Genomic DNA, 15,956 nt, shown 5'->3' with positions numbered 1-15,956 from the left:
TCAGGGGACAGAGGGGACGTCGAGCAAGACAAGGAGCCCTCTCAGCAGCAGGCAGCACCCGGAGAAGTGCCAGAAACAGGCACTACGAGGATGCGTGAAACGGTGCTCACCCGAAGTCGCACAAAGGAGTCCCACGTCGACGGAGAACAACTTAGGAGGTCGTGCAATGCAGGTTAGAGTGCCGTGGACCCAGGCTGGACTGTGCACAAAGGATTTCCGCCGGAAGTGCACGGAGGCTGGAGTATCTGCAAAAGTCGCGGTTTCCAACAATGCAGTCTGGCGTGGGCAGGCAAGGACTTACCTCCACCAAACTTGGACTGAAGAGTCACTGGACTGTGGGAGTCACTTGGACAGAGTTGCTGGATTCAAGGGACCTCGCTCGTCGTGCTGAGAGGAGACCCAAGGTACCGGTGATGCAGTTCTTTGGTGCCTGCGGTTGCAGGGGGAAGATTCCGTCGACCCACGGGAGATTTCTTCGGAGCTTCTAGTGCAGAGAGGAGGCAGACTACCCCCACAGCATGTACCACCAGGAAAACAGTCGAGAAGGCGGCAGGATCAGCGTTACAGAGTTGCAGTAGTCGTCTTTGCTACTATGTTGCAGTTTTGCAGGCTTCCAGCGCGGTCAGAAGTCGATTCCTTGGCAGAAGGTGAAGAGAGAGATGCAGAGGAACTCGGATGAGCTCTTGCATTCGTTATCTAAGGAATCCCAAGAGACAGAGACCCTAAATAGCCAGAAAAGAGGGTTTGGCTACCTAGGAGAGAGGATAGGCTAGCAACACCTGAAGGAGCCTATCAGGAGGAGTCTCTGACGTCACCTGATGGCACTGGCCACTCAGAGCAGTCCAGTGTGCCAGCAGAACCTCTGTTTCCAAGATGGCAGAGGTCTGGAGCACACTGGAGGAGCTCTGGGCACCTCCCAGGGGAGGTACAGGTCAGGGGAGTGGTCACTCCCCTTTCCTTTGTCCAGTTTCGCGCCAGAGCAGGGCTAAGGGGTCCCTGAACCGGTGTAGACTGGCTTATGCAGAAATGGGCACCAAATGTGCCCATGAAAGCATTTCCAGAGGCTGGGGGAGGCTACTCCTCCCCTGCCTTCACACCATTTTCCAAAGGGAGAGGGTGTAACACCCTCTCTCAGAGGAAGTCCTTTGTTCTGCCATCCTGGGCCAGGCCTGGCTGGACCCCAGGAGGGCAGAAGCCTGTCTGAGGGGTTGGCAGCAGCAGCAGCTGCAGTGAAACCCCTGAAAGGGCAGTTTGGCAGTACCAGGGTCTGTGCTACAGACCACTGGGATCATGGGATTGTGCCAACTATGCCAGGATGGTATAGAGGGGGCAATTCCATGATCATAGACATATTACATGGCCATATTCGGAGTTACCATTGTGAAGCTACATATAGGTAGTGACCTATATGTAGTGCACATGTGTAATGGTGTCCCCGCACTCACAAAGTCCTGGGAATTGGCCCTGAACAGTGTGGGGGCACCTTGGCTAGTGCCAGGGTGCCCTCACACTAAGTAACTTAGCACCCAACCTTTACCAGGTAAAGGTTCGACATATAGGTGACTTATAAGTTACTTAAGTGCAGTGTAAAATGGCTGTGAAATAACGTGGACGTTATTTCACTCAGGCTGCAGTGGCAGGCCTGTGTAAGAATTGTCAGAGCTCCCTATGGGTGACAAAAGAAATGCTGCAGCCCATAGGGATCTCCTGGAACCCCAATACCCTGGGTACCTCAGTACCATATACTAGGGAATTATAAGGGTGTTCCAGTAAGCCAATGTAAATTGGTAAAATTGGTCACTAGCCTGTTAGTGACAATTTGAAAGTAATGAGAGAGCATAACCACTGAGGTTCTGATTAGCAGAGCCTCAGTGAGACAGTTAGTCATAACACAGGTAACACATTCAGGCACACTAATGAGCACTGGGGCCCTGACTAGCAGGGTCCCAGGGACACATACAACTAAAACAACATATATACAGTGAAAAATGGGGGTAACATGCTAGGCAAGATGGTACTTTCCTACAGTCCCCCATTTCAAGCTCTTCATTCATGTCCAATTTCTTTAATGAAAGGTGGCTTTCTTACTCGCTATCACATCACTCAGACGGGTTAATGAGCTCCAGGCACTAACCGTAGATAAACATTCCTTCCAAATTAATAGGGACAAAGAAGTTCTTCGTTCTAATCCTAAATTTCTACCTAGTGGTTTAGCAGTTTTATCCCAATTAGTCTATTGAGCTTCCAGTTTTTGCTTCCCGCACCCAGATTATCTTGTGGAAAGAACCATTCACACACTAGATGTCAAAAGGGCTCTCCACGTTCTTTATGGACATAACAAAACACTTTAGGAAAACCAAACAACTTTATGTAGCCTTCTCCCCACCTCATAAAGGCACCCCAATATCCGAATTGGGCATAGCCAGGGGGATAGTCAAATGTATACAAACCTGCTACAATAAGGCCAATAAAACCTTTCCATGTTTCTCTCAGAGCGCACACTACTCGGAAAAAGCAAGGTACTATGGCCTTCCTTGGAAACATTCCCATAGGTGACATTTGTAAGGCAGCTATATGGTCTCCACTGTACACCTTCACAAAACGCTACTGTTTGGATATTTTAGCCTGCCAGTGTCAGTCAGGCGGTGAGGCATCTCTCTGTAAAATGTATCTATGCTGGTGATTAGAACCGATTTGTGGCTTGGTGCACATTCTGCCACATTGATCTACTGCAAGCAAAATTGTCTAAAGTTACTTTGGCACCAGTAAGGGCTATTTGTCTACTTGTGTTTTTTTTTTTTTTTTTTTTTTTTTTTTTTTTTTTTACTGTTGACGAGTAAGCATTCTTTGACATTACATTTTTGAAAGGTTTGGTACACTACTTCTCGCCAAAACGCTTTATGATGGTACAGTGTGATGCCCCAGTGGAACTTGAGTTTAGTTCTCACTTTTTGAAATTCACTCATTTTGAACCACTCCACAGTTGTCCATTAAGGCTTCTGATGTTGAAAACTGTTTCTCTTATCTCCAGAACATTGACTAGGCAGATTGAGCTGCAGGCTCCTTCTGCAAACCCCTTATACAAATGTTTTTCCCAGATAAATGAGTGCGGAGGACAAGAGCTTTCTTTCTGCTGAAAATGGCCACTCAATGTCATGTTTGTCAGACTATCGCCCTTCCTGCATTTGTTGCTCCCCCTCATTCCTTTAACGGAGAGAAGACACCCCCATTGTCAGGACCTTAAGAGCACTGAGTTTTTATATCAGTCATACCAATGAGCGTTGGGTGGCCGTGAAGCTGTATGTGGGTTTCAGACAGTACAAAAAACAGAGAATCTCCTGAGGAATTGTTCTCAGCATTAAGATCTGCCTTCCACTGGCTAGGAAGCAGTCTTCCGAAGGTTAATGAGCTTGTTCCACCAGAAGCAAAGCTACGGTGGCATGTGCAGTGACTGTCATGGATAATTGTCCTGCATCTAGGTGGACATTGGTACGTACTTTGACGATGCACTACTGCTTCATCAGTCAGATCCATTGAGAGGACTTTTTGGTCTGAGTTAGTTCAGATCCACCACTTTGGAAGGTACTGCTGTGGTATCTGTTCATAAGGCGAGAAATCTGCTGTCAGAAGTATCTATGAGAAGCAAAAGTGACTTAACTTCAGCAACAGTCTTTTTGGTGGACACACTAACCACAAATTTGTCACTGACACACCTCTGCATTTTGTGAACTGGGCTCTTTTTTTTTTTTTTCATCTAAAAAGGTCAAACTTTAGAGATCTGTACACCGGTCATGGCAATCTATGATAGACTGCATCTTAGGGTTCCAACAGTCTAAGAAAATTACTGTCAGCCCACATATGTGGTGCTTAAATGTGTCTCCGCTCATTATATCAGATAGAGACTTTTAGTGGCAAATTCCTTAGAATATTTTCCAGGCGTCAGACTGGATCTGTAAATTTTTTGCGCAGTCACATTGCAAACCATTAGGTGGTGTTGGTCAGCTTTGTATGATGGCGTTGTCAGCTCTGGAAGTTATCTATAGATGCCACCAAGCTCACTGACCGACCAGTGCCGTAAGAGCAGATCCGGATTGAACTCGTTCAGTTCCTTCTTTGTGACTGACTTTTTAAACGTTTTGTTGACAACAAGTGTGGCCTTTTCAATTTTTTCAGAGATGTTGGTGACTGACCCCACTTGGTGCGTCTGTGGTGCCTGGAGAAGGACCATAACTCTGCGCCTTGTGCAGTGTGCAAGACTGTGAATCCCAAGGCCATCTGCGAGCGGGCCATTAAGCACATGGCTACTTGCCACGCACCTCGTTGCCAGGTTCAGTTTGCATAGGTGGTCTTGGGACCACTCCCGGAGTCGCCTGTGTCAGTCCAGGTCACACTCCGTTTACTTCTCAAGGTAAGTCCCATAAGAAGTTCGCCAAGAAGTAGAAGCACTCATTGACTTCTCAGCGCTCATCCTAGTCTTCAGATGATGCAAGGGAACGATGCTACAAATCCCGACCTCACTCACAGTTGGTTCCTAGGCAGCTGGCGTAGAAAACTGGGTCCGCTAAGTTCTTCCCTGAATTTCCTGAAGCGTGAGCGGCACCGGCCCTGCGCCAAGAGTTTTGAGGTCATGAGCCTCATTTTTGTGTGGTTGAGCCCCTATATATATATATATATATATATATATATATATATATATATATATATATATATATATATATATATATATATATATATATATATATATATATATATATATATATATATATATATATATATATATATATATATATCACCTTTGGGTCCCACGGCTTCGGAATGGTCTTCTGCAGTGGCTCCACCAACGGGTCTGCCCTTGACGCAAGTTGACCCCTTATGATCAGTTGTTTGATCTGTATTGGCTTTGGCCACTACTTCACAACCTCCTATAGGGACTGTTCAAGTGGCAGCGTTAGGAGCTGCTAAACCCATTTTGATTCCCTATTCTTGTACGGAGCTAGACTGTACGTCACTTCACACAATGTTGCTTTTGGTGCTGACCAGGCTGACACCCCATGAACTGGAGATGTGCCCTAATTTCCTGGAGGGTTCACTTAAGAAAACTAATGTATGGGATCTCAGAATCACTGTACCTACACTGACCCTTTAATAGAGTCTATGGCAAAAGACAACTGTTATGAGGATCTGGCTGATGCCAATGATCTGGTTACCTCACCAGACATTGACCTCCTCCATTTACCTCCTCTCTTCTGACACAGTGATTACAGAGAAAGGGGCCTCTATCGCAATGGCGGTCTTGAGGACGACTTAGATCCTAGACCTACAGCTGCCACGGTTCAAGTAAAGACCAGTGTCTTGACTGAAGTCCTTTAACTGGGTGTACCACATCTGAGCCCTTACTACCCTTCAACAAAGTCTTCACTGATGTCCTGCTCGGGGCCTGGGCCAAGCCCTGCACAGGCACTCCTTGTTCACGGGAGCATTGCTCGGACCATTGCTCACTGCCATCTCTGTACCCCTGGAAATCCAGGCTTCCCGTCTCATCACCCTACCATGGAGAGCATGGTATTTCAGGCCTCAACTTTCTGAATCAACCCTGACCTGTTCCTTATCACATCATCGGATGAGGAATCCAAGAGCCTAGATACCTTTGCTAACAGAATTTCCTCTTCCGCCAGCCTGGCACTGCAGTCTGTGAACACTGTGTGGCTATTAGGCAGTTATTCCCATACTGTAGGAAGCTGGCTCCATATAGTGCACTAAAATACTACTCTGAAGAGACTCCATTGGATCCCTAATTGGTTTTGCAGAGGCAAAAGTAGATATGCTCTATTTTTTGGTGGTGTGGGCAAGCAGTTAGGCTTATTAGAGGGTAGTGCTAAGCATTTTTTGTACTCACAGAGGCAATAAATGACACACTCAAAGAATACATTTGAGGCCAGTTTAGAAAAAGATAACAATTATTTTTATGTTTCAAACCCAAGAACTTGGTAATCAGGTAAGTAGACTTTTACACTTAAATACTTTGCAGTTCCAAAAATCGGCACTTTGCAGAGTTCTCTCAGTGTTATCCTATGGAGAAAAGAAATGTTGAGCAAACACAGGGTTAACAACTACTTAAGAGGTCGAGCTCGGGGACCAAAGGTAATTACTGGGCACTGATTAGAACGACGCCAACAGGCCACACTGGGCAGCACTGGGGGTGACCAGGTGCAGTGAGGCATCGGTTGCCCAGTGGTCCTCAATGGGGGTTGGATCTCGTGACAAACAGGCTGCAGGCTCTGGCTGGGAAGCCAGTCAGGGACAACAAGCAGGTAGGTTGTAGACCTCGGATGCTCAGGGACGTAGATGCACCTTTGGTCTTCTTCTCCTGTGCCCAGGGGCGACAGATGCAGGGGTGTTTTTAGGTGTTTGGGTTTCTCAGGGAGTCTGACAGGAGGGGACTTAAGCTCATGAGAATCGGGTGGCATTGTTGGCACCAGTGACCCACCACAAATGGGTTCAGGGGCGACGGGTGCGGTGGCTGCTGGAGTGGCGTTTCCTCATCACAAGGCTACAGGAGAGGAGGGGCCTGTGGCCAGAGGCTGCAGACAACTTGGGGGAGTCTGAGAGGGGTGAAACCTGAGTGGACTCCGACTCTAGACAGCTGGGGAACTGGGGTGGTCCATTGGTTTGCTTCGCCTCGGGTCATGGTTGTAGGGTACAGAGGTCCCTTCGGTGTTGGGTCCTTGCTGACCCAGGGGCCTCAGAGCCCTTTCTTGAAACTTTGTTGCAGAGCAGTTCCGCTGCTCACGGGAGTTGGAGTCTTTGTAGAAGTCAGGCAGTCCTCCTGGTTTCTTGGAGGCTCAGCTGCAGGACATTTTGTCTTTTGGGCAACAGGCAGGCTGGAGGGGCTGGTTTTAAGTCAGCTGCTTCTTCTTTACCCCTTCTGCAGGAGTGGCTCTTCTTTGTCCTTTGCTTTGTAGGTAGTCAGGATCTGAGTTCTAGGGTTCAGGGGTGCTACCTAAATACTCAACTTAGGGGTGTTACAGGGGGTGCCAAGTGGCTGCCAATGGGCTGCACACCTTTAGGGTGACTACGCCCTTCTTATTACCACTTCTGTTGGGAAGTGAGCATAACCTTAACCCTAGTGGCCTAATTCCTTCCAAGCAAGATGGAGGAATTTGAAAAGTGGTGTCCACTTCATCTCACCTACCTTAGGGGTGGCACTGGCATGAAGTGGACACACCTCCTAATCTGCCTAATTTTCCTGTCTGTGCTGCCGCCAATAGTGGGGGTCAGGACCGGGGAGGTAGGTCATCTGTGCCATTTGGAGAGACCTTGGTCACATTACAGAGGCGGCAAGGCCTTTGAAGCTTCCCGCCCTGGAATGTGGATCCTGTCTGGAGGTGGTAGTAAGGAAATGGCGTCCCTGTTCACTTACTATGTCTCAGAATCGACAGACACATAGCAGGGGGAAAACTGTTCATGCCTATGTGCCCCCACATGTGCCTTGATGTACCCTGCCTTAGGGGTGACTTACACCGGGCACATGCAGTGATAGGGGATCTGGCACACAGGGGTGTGTGATGGGTCATGTTTTCAATTTAGTCTGCACCAACATATGCAGTCTGCAATGGCAGCACTGTGTGAGTTTGAGGAGTCCCTGGAGGTGGCACAACTGGCCCTGCAGCCCTAGGGGACCTTCCTTAGTACCCTAGGCCCTAAGTACCTGGGGTACCATAAACTACGGACGTACTGGCAGATCAAGAGTTTGCCAATCGTTCAAAACAACTGTGCAGTTTTGGGGAAGAGATCTGGCACTGGGGACCTGGTTAGCAGGGATCCAATGCATTAACAGTCAAAGCTATATCAGAAACCAGGCAAAAAGTGGGAGCTAACCATGTCAAAAAGGGTGCTTTCCTACGCAAAATAGGTGGAATATGGTCACGCAAGTGCTGCCTGTGGTCCTGGTTGAAGCCCGGGCAATACTTTTGCTGATGGGTGAGATGCAGAAAAGTTCACAATAAAATGCGGGTTGGATGTGACTGCAATTGCTTTATCTGTGGATCTTCGATGTTGCATCTGATAGAGAAATACTCAATCTGGAGATGTCCAATCCTCGCGCATATACATGCCTTTTGATGCAACTAGTCTCTTTGGAGACCTGGCAGATGTGGCCTTAGAGAGCTTCAAGGACATTAGGGTCACTGCTAGATATTTGGGGCTCTCCGGACCCCACAACAGCCGTATTCTACCTAATGCACCTTCCATGGCTATGGTAATTGCGCTCAGCTGCATCCATTTCCCTAGCCACCACGGCCAGCAGGCTCAGTCCTTTCATGGCCCTGGGTGAGGTTCCTACAAGTCTTGTGGGGTCCAAAGCCAGACGTCTGTCTTGCCTGGAGCCCATCACCATCCAGTCGCACTGTCTTATCCTCATTATTAAGGCCTCAATCCAGCATGGGCACCTGATTGGTGGCAAAATATGTCGCTGTCTGCACCACCAGCAGCAGGAGATCACTACCAACAAATTGGTGCTCTGGATTTCTCAATAGTGGTACACCCTCCTCTTCCAACATACCCTGTTGCCACTTTCTTTGTCCCCACATCGGCTGACTGAGGACTACCTTGTGCACTTGTGATTGGTCAGATGTGTCAGCACTTAAAGAAGCCAATGGGCTGCCCTCTTGGTGCCAGCATCAGAAGTAGGTCGTGGTTGCTATTACCGCTACTTCCTGGTGCAAAAAGGATGAAGACTGCTGTCCTGTTTTAGATTTGCATCATCTCAATTACTACTTGAAAAAAGGGAAGAATCAAGATGCTCATGCTGGCTCAGGTCTTATCTGCCCTCAACCCTGCAGACTGGATGGTGGTGTTGAACTTGCATGACATCTATTTCCACATCCTCGTCCTGCCTGCCCACAGATGTTACGTGCCATTCATGGTTGGCTAAGAGTATTATCAGTTTGCTGTGCCCTCCCTTTGGCCTTACCAGTGCCCATTGGCTGTTCATGAAGGTGATGGAAGTCATTACAGCACATCTGTGTAGGACAAGGGTTCCAGTGTTCCCCTTCCTTGACGTTTAGCTGTTGAAGTTGAGGTTGTTCCAGACAGTCATCTCCCACCTCTAGACTACGGCAGACCTTTTGCATTTGCTGGGGTTTGCTATGATGGTGCTGAAGTTACACCTGACACTCTTGCAGATGCTCCGTTCATCGGGCTTCTCGTCTGGAACAGTGTGTCCAGGACATTCAGGCTATGATTTCAGTGTTTAAGCCTCTATCCTGGATTTCAGTGAGACTAACTTGCTGCTGGGTTTCATCTCCAACTCCATACTCTTGGTAAAACATGCCCATTGGCATATGAGGGTTCTGCAGTGGGACTTGAAGACCCAGTGGACACAGCATCAGGGATCTCTCTCTGACCTGGTCCAGATATCAGAGGCAACTGAAAATGACCTACAGTGGTGGATCACGGACTGCAACAGGGTCAGTGGCCGATGTCACTCTCTTCTCCACCCCAAGCTCATAATAGTGACAGACGTGCCTCTTCTGGGCTAAGGTGGCCACCTGGGAGTGGTGGAGTTCAGAGGACTGTGATTTCTGGCAGAATTTAATCTCCACATCAATCTGTTGGAACTGAGAGCAATCCCATTGGCCTTGAATGCTTTTCTTCCAAGGTAAGACTAGTTCAGGTTTTCAGTCAACACCACTGCCATGTGGTATTGCAACAAGAAGGGCAGGGTGGGGTCATGGACCCTATGTCCAGAGGCTCTGCATCTTTGGACATGGCTGGAACATCAGGACATATTCATAGTGACTCAACACCTGGCAGGCTGTTTAAACGTCAAAGCAGACAAACTCAGCCATCAATGCCTAGCAGATCACAAATGGAGTCTTCAGGTAGTGCAACATATCTTTTGAGATTGGGGAGAAACTTGGTTCTATTTGCCACCGCTGAGAATATGCAATGCCAGCAGTTCAACAAGTTGAATTTTCCTAGGTAGCTCTAGCTCGGAGGCTCATTTTGTCTTGTAAGGAGTTCAGGACTCCTATATGCCAAATCCACGGACACTACTCCTATCCAGAGTTCTCAAGAAGGTCAAGATCGACGGGCTCAAGCCATCTGAGTGGCTCTTGCCGGGCACAGTGTGTGTGGTATCCAGAAGTCCTGGGCATCTGTCCTCCAGCCAGGCTGCCCTCTTTTGTCGCAGCAACAAGATAGGGTACTGCACCTGAACTTGTCCACTCTCCAACTTCATGCGTGTACATTGAGGTATGACAGTTGAAGGTGTTCGATCTCCATCATGAAGTATGCATTGTCATTCTAGTGGCCATTTGATCATCCGACCAAAACTGTCTGCTCCTGCTGATGTAGAAATGTGTAGCTTGGTATGCATCTGAATCAATTGATCTGTCTGCACCCTTGTGTGAAGTTCACCTTTTTGTTCTATCCGTGACCCGGCAAGGCTTAGATTTGGACATGGTTGAAGGAAATCTCTCCACCATTTTGGCTTTTCTTAGGCCGCTGGATCAACCATTCTGTTTAAGTCACCTGTTGTGACTAGGTTCCTGAAAGGTTTGCAGCATGTGTTTTTTGGCAACCCCCTTTGTTATGCCCAAGTGGGACTTAAATTCAGTTCTCCCCTTCCTCATGAGTTACCCTTTTGAGCTGATGCACAGCTGCCCTCTATGGCTCCTAATGATCAAAACTGTCTTCCTTGTGTTAATAACATCTTCTAACGGGGTAAGCAAATTGCGTGTGCTTTCAGTTAATCCACCCTACACTTCATTCTTCCCTGAGGTTCTTAGACCTCAGGCATCCTTTTTGCCAACAGTATTCACACCTTTTCACGTTGGGAAATCATTACCTTGCCTGAGTGTTATTGTTCCATGTTGATTGTGCAAAAGAATTCCAAGTGGACAATCTATTCTTTGTTGGAATTGTAGAGTCAAAGAAAGGGAAAGCAATTCCTAAGAGAATCATCTCTGAATGGATCATCCTCTGCATTAAGATCTGCTGCGCAATGGCCAACAAACCCCCCTGAGGGCTTAAGAGCTCCCTCCACCTGGGCTATAGCTGCGACCACTGTGTTGGCTAGAGGAGTCCCAAACACATGTGGGCTTCACTGCATAAGTTTGCTGATACTACTGTCTCGACATTCAGGTCTGGTGAGATTAGCATTTTGCCAGTTCGGTCTACGGAGACTTAGTTTAAAACAGTCTGCAGACCCACTTCCGTGGAGAGATTGCTTTGGTATCTGTTCTAAGGTAAGAAATCTGCAGCTAGAAGTCTGTCAGATAAGTTACTTTCTTTTGATAATGCCTTGTCTAGTAGAGAGTCTATCTACAAAATCCTTACCGAACCTCCCATCCTCCCCGTTCTGCAAAATGTCTTCTCACTTACAGATCTTTCAGTACCTCACTTTAGAACACTAGTCACTTCTCCTCAGCTTGCCTTTGTGCTTTTGCTGAGAACAGTCAAGAACTGTGGTCAGCCCGCTAGGATGGTGCTTATATAGGCAGTGTGCATATCACTTGCGTTGAGGATGATGCCACAGGGACTTACTGGCGCGCTAGGGGTTTACTCAAAAAGTTCCAGCTCCTGTCTGGGGAATATTCTAGAGAAAGGAATCGGTGCCTGACTAGAGTAAAGTATATATGACCTCAAAATTACACTATGAGACTACAGGTAAATGAAAGTCTTCTAAAAGTGTGTGAAATCTAATTATTAAAAAATCTTCTATCTGTACGTGTTTCCAGGAATCTTAATGCTATCTGATATCACAATTTGAAAAATGTTTTGTGTATCATGATTAATGAATAACGGAGAACAACAATATGAAATGTCTTTCTGATGTAGATTTTACAGAGGAGCTTCCAGCAAGAAAGAAGAGAAATTCTTCACACCGGGATGATGGCGAAAAAACATTTATAGCTCAAATGACTGTATTTGACAAAAACAGGTAAATCATCCAGAGGTGCGTAAGCATTTACATAACAGCCATTGAAGCCTGAATTGTAATTGTATGTTGTGTAATCAATTCTTCTTCTACTATCCTCTTGAATTCTGCACGGCTTTGTGGGTAGTCTGTCTTTTCCAATATCTTCAGGTAGATTGGTACCTTGCCACTGATCAGTTGCTTGTACATGGCTTTTTGATTCTCTTTTTGGGTGAACAGCCATGCTCTCGTTTGACAGCAACTAGCAAATAAGCACCCAGATCATGACACTAACCCACATTTGTTTTCCAAATTGATGTGTAACACTGATGCCCTTGCAAGAAGGTGTTTAGTTAGTTAAAACATGAACCACTGCCCTAATTTGTTGGAGATTCATTAAGACTGTCAAAATTGCCACCTTGCCAGTCTTTGGAGCTTATACTATCTTGATTCAGAAGTTGGCGTTTTGCTATGCTGAATTAACCTCAGTAAATTTTACCTGGCAAGTTTGTTTCTTGCACCTGGATGTATCATTGCACATAGTATCTTGTTGTTCACTAGTATCTTGCGTGTTATCTAGACTTTTACTCTGCAAATCAAGTAGCCTTTCCTCTTCCTTCAGTTTTCCTTAGAAAACGGTAATGATGAAGACTTGCATGTTTGGCAAACTTTAGTTGTCACACTGAACTTCTCACCCGCTCATATTTTGGGTGTTAAGAGCTAGCCATCATTATGTCTATCAAACAGAACTTGTAGAGCACTACTAATCACTTGTGAGGACCTGGTGCTGAGGATCTGGCTGGCCTCAGTCGAAGAGCCAAATCTTGAGTCCCTTTCTGAGTTCCGCAGGGGAGGGTGCTGTACCCTGGTGGAGGGATAGATGGTTCCAGGTCTTTGCCTCGAGGTAGGAGAAGGAATAGCATCTACTGTGGCTTCGGGGGATCTGGGGACTGCATGCGAGAGTGAGATGGGTGGAGTGCGGATGTCTGAAGGGTTGCTGGAAGCTTGAGGCTGTGGTTGATGTATGCTGGTCCCAGGTTGTGACGGGCTTTGTAGGCGTGAGTCAGCATCTTGCACTGACATCTTTTCAGGATGGGGAGCCAGTGGATGCTCCTGAGGTGAGGGTGATATGAGTATGTTTTGGGAGGTTGAGAACGAGCCTGGCTGCTGAGTTCGGTAGGGTCGGGAGTCTAAGAAGTTGGATAGTGGTTGTGCATAGAGGGCGCTTCCATGGTCCAGCCGGCTAGTGATGAGCTCCTGGGTGATGGTTTTCGTACTGTTGATATGGGGATCTATCTGAAGATTTTTCAGAGATTGCTAAGGGTGTTGAATCATGCAGAGGAGAATGCATTGATCTTCTGCTTCATAGTGAGGTTGCTGTCCAGAAGGATGCAGCGGTTAGGGTTTTGGTCTGTGGGTGTAAGTCTGAGTTGGGCAGGCCACCAGGTGTCATACCACAGGGAGGAGTTTCTCCCGAAGATCATTACTTTTGTCTTGCTCGTGTTGAGCTTCAGGCAGTTTGTCCTCATCCAGTCTGCTACACTTGTCAGAGCATTGTAAAAGTTGGTTCTAGTGGTGGAGTCTTCGGTGAGTGAGAGGATGAGATGGCTCTCATCTGCATAGGTTAAGATGTTGAGACTGTGGAATCTGACAGTCTGCCAGGGTTATCATGTAGGTGTTGAACAGAGTGTGGCTGAGGGATGAGCCTTGTGGGGATGCTGCAGATGTCCTTGGGCTTCAATGAGAAGGGTTAGTGGTGGATTCTCAAGGTGCATCCAGTGAGGAAGGTGCGATCCATTTGAGGGAGTTTCCGTGGATGCCGATGTGGTAGAGTCTTTTGATGAGGGTGTGGTGGGATACGGTGTTGAATGCGGCTGAGAGGTCCAGGAGGATCAGGGCAGCTGTTTCATCCCAGTCAACGAGGGTTCTCATCTCATTGGAGACTGCAATCGGGGCGGTCTTGATGCTGTGGTTGTCCCAGAAACCGGATTGAAAGGGATCCAGAAGGTTTTTCAAGGTGTTTGGTGAGCCGGTGGTTAATGGCCGCCTTGAGGACTTCAGCGGGGAACGGGAGCAGCTAAATGGAGCAGTAGTTCTTCAGTTGACTGGTGTCGAGGGAGGGTTTCTTGAGGATTGGACTAACCACTGTGTGTTTCCAGGCCTTGGGGAAGGTGACTGGTGATGGATGCGTTGAGGATAGTGGTAAGTTCTCTACTGATTTCTGCATTTCTAGTGGAGGACATGATGGTTGCTGTGTGGTGAATGGGTTCCAGGCGGTGAGTGGGTGACTGTGCATGGTATCAGTGGGTGTAAGAAGGTTGTCTGAGACGGTGTGTTTGGGTTCGAAAATTCTGTAGATGGTAAACATTTTTCAGTTGAAGCAGTCCACCCAGCAGTTCCTGGGAAGGATGGAACCTGTTTATGGTGGCTGAAGGACAGGAGTACTCTGATTTTGAAGAGTTGGTAGGTGTGATTGGCGCTAACTTGGATTTGGTTCGTCAGGGCGTCTTTTTGTGTCCTGGAGGTTTTGGTTGTACTTCTTAAGGGCTAACTTAGTCTGTTCGATCTGTGGGGTCTGTGCTGGTGCACCATCATCTTTCCAGTTGCTTGTAGTTGCTTTTGATGGCCCTGAATTCCATAGTATTCTAGCTGGTGATTTGGTGCCATTGCTGGTTTAGGTGGGTTTAATGGGGGCGACTGTCAGCGCAGTTGGTGAGCCAGGTGGAAAAAGTCTGGACGGCCTGTTCGAAGTTAGTTGCTTTGGCAGGCTTGGAGCTGCTGAGGTAGTCTGTCCGTTAAGTCTGTCACTCTGTTCCAGTTGTGGTATGAGGAGCTGGGGGGGGTGGGGGCTGGTGGTGATCAGTGACCAGTAATGGTGACAAGAACAATATTGTGGTCTATCCAGGTGAGTTTGGTGACAAGGCTATAGCGGACTCTGTTTCTAGCTGTGTAGATTGAATGAAGTGTGTGTCCTGCTTGGTGTGTGGGGTGTGAAATCAGTTGGGAAAGGCCGATGTTTCTCATGCTTTCCTGGAGATTTCCCTTCCCTGTCAATCTCCAGTTTTCAACTCTGGATCACAAGATGTCCTGTCTTTCCTTTGTCACTTAATCAACCAATCACAGAGATTTGTAGAGCGCAAACTTGTCACCCCAATGGGTCTCTAGGCGCTGGGAGGAGTCTGCCGGACTTTGCCGGCTAGTGATGGAGGTTGGGGGGGGGGCGCAAGTTCCCCTTTTCCTCAGTTACTTGTGTTAGGCTACTGGGCACCGACTCAGGCCCTCTTTGCTACTTTTACTTGATCATTAGTGCAAGATCCATCCTAGCATCTCTAATGCATTGTAACTGTTCATTGACTAAGGTGTAACTGGTATCCACCTCGATTAGTCTAGGTGACCCCTGGCATACTTATAGGACATGAAAATTAACTGTAGCACTTAACTGTTAAATTTCAGAGTTTTTGTTGCCTCATTAACATTGGAGATCATTTTTTTTTCTCTCAGGTTATCCTGTTATATGGTTCCTAAATATTTAGTAGGACTGTGTATTAACAAGAACTTAACAATATAGAGACTTAGTGTACATAGTTATTTGTTTGTTTTGTTTCGCATAGCTCACAGTGCCACATCAAAACCCCTAAACTGACCACATTAATAGATATTGGTAACCTCGAACATGACACTTGTTTCTAAGGATTCGCATAAACAGATCTAACCCTTTCAATTGGTCATTCTTGCATGCCTTAGGTGAACACAAGAAAGATATGAAAATGTATTTTCAAACTTTTATTGAAATCTTGCAAAGAAAGCATGAGCTGGGATTTTTAGAACAATGAGATGTTACTGTAGTCAGCATTATTATAAAAGGTTTAGCCATGTTAATTGTTATTAATGTTACCTAGCTCCTATCTGTATCTAATATTATACTAGAGAGAGCATGGAGGGAGTACCCTGTAGCAGATCAGTTGGAATAGTCTAACCCTAATACCTTGGTCTTAGGTTTCAGGAAGCTGATCTAAATGTCAAGGTTATCTTCCTT

At 46.9% G+C, this 15,956-nt stretch overlaps 1 protein-coding gene across 1 annotated transcript in view; it reads left to right on the top strand.

The window, feature by feature from the left end:
* SUZ12 (SUZ12 polycomb repressive complex 2 subunit) overlaps nucleotides 1–15,956 on the top strand; it is a 628,949-nt gene that overhangs the window by 205,100 nt on the left and 407,893 nt on the right. The window contains exon 8 of the mRNA XM_069199996.1: nucleotides 11,842–11,944. Within this exon, the coding sequence (XP_069056097.1) occupies nucleotides 11,842–11,944 (103 nt within the window). The remainder of the gene's footprint in view (nucleotides 1–11,841; nucleotides 11,945–15,956) is intronic.

This window comes from Pleurodeles waltl, chromosome 7 (assembly GCF_031143425.1).
Source record: "Pleurodeles waltl isolate 20211129_DDA chromosome 7, aPleWal1.hap1.20221129, whole genome shotgun sequence".
NCBI classification, from domain to species: Eukaryota; Metazoa; Chordata; class Amphibia; order Caudata; family Salamandridae; genus Pleurodeles; species Pleurodeles waltl.
Note: the sequence above shows the minus strand (reverse complement) of the source record. Positions and strands in the feature narration are given on the sequence as shown.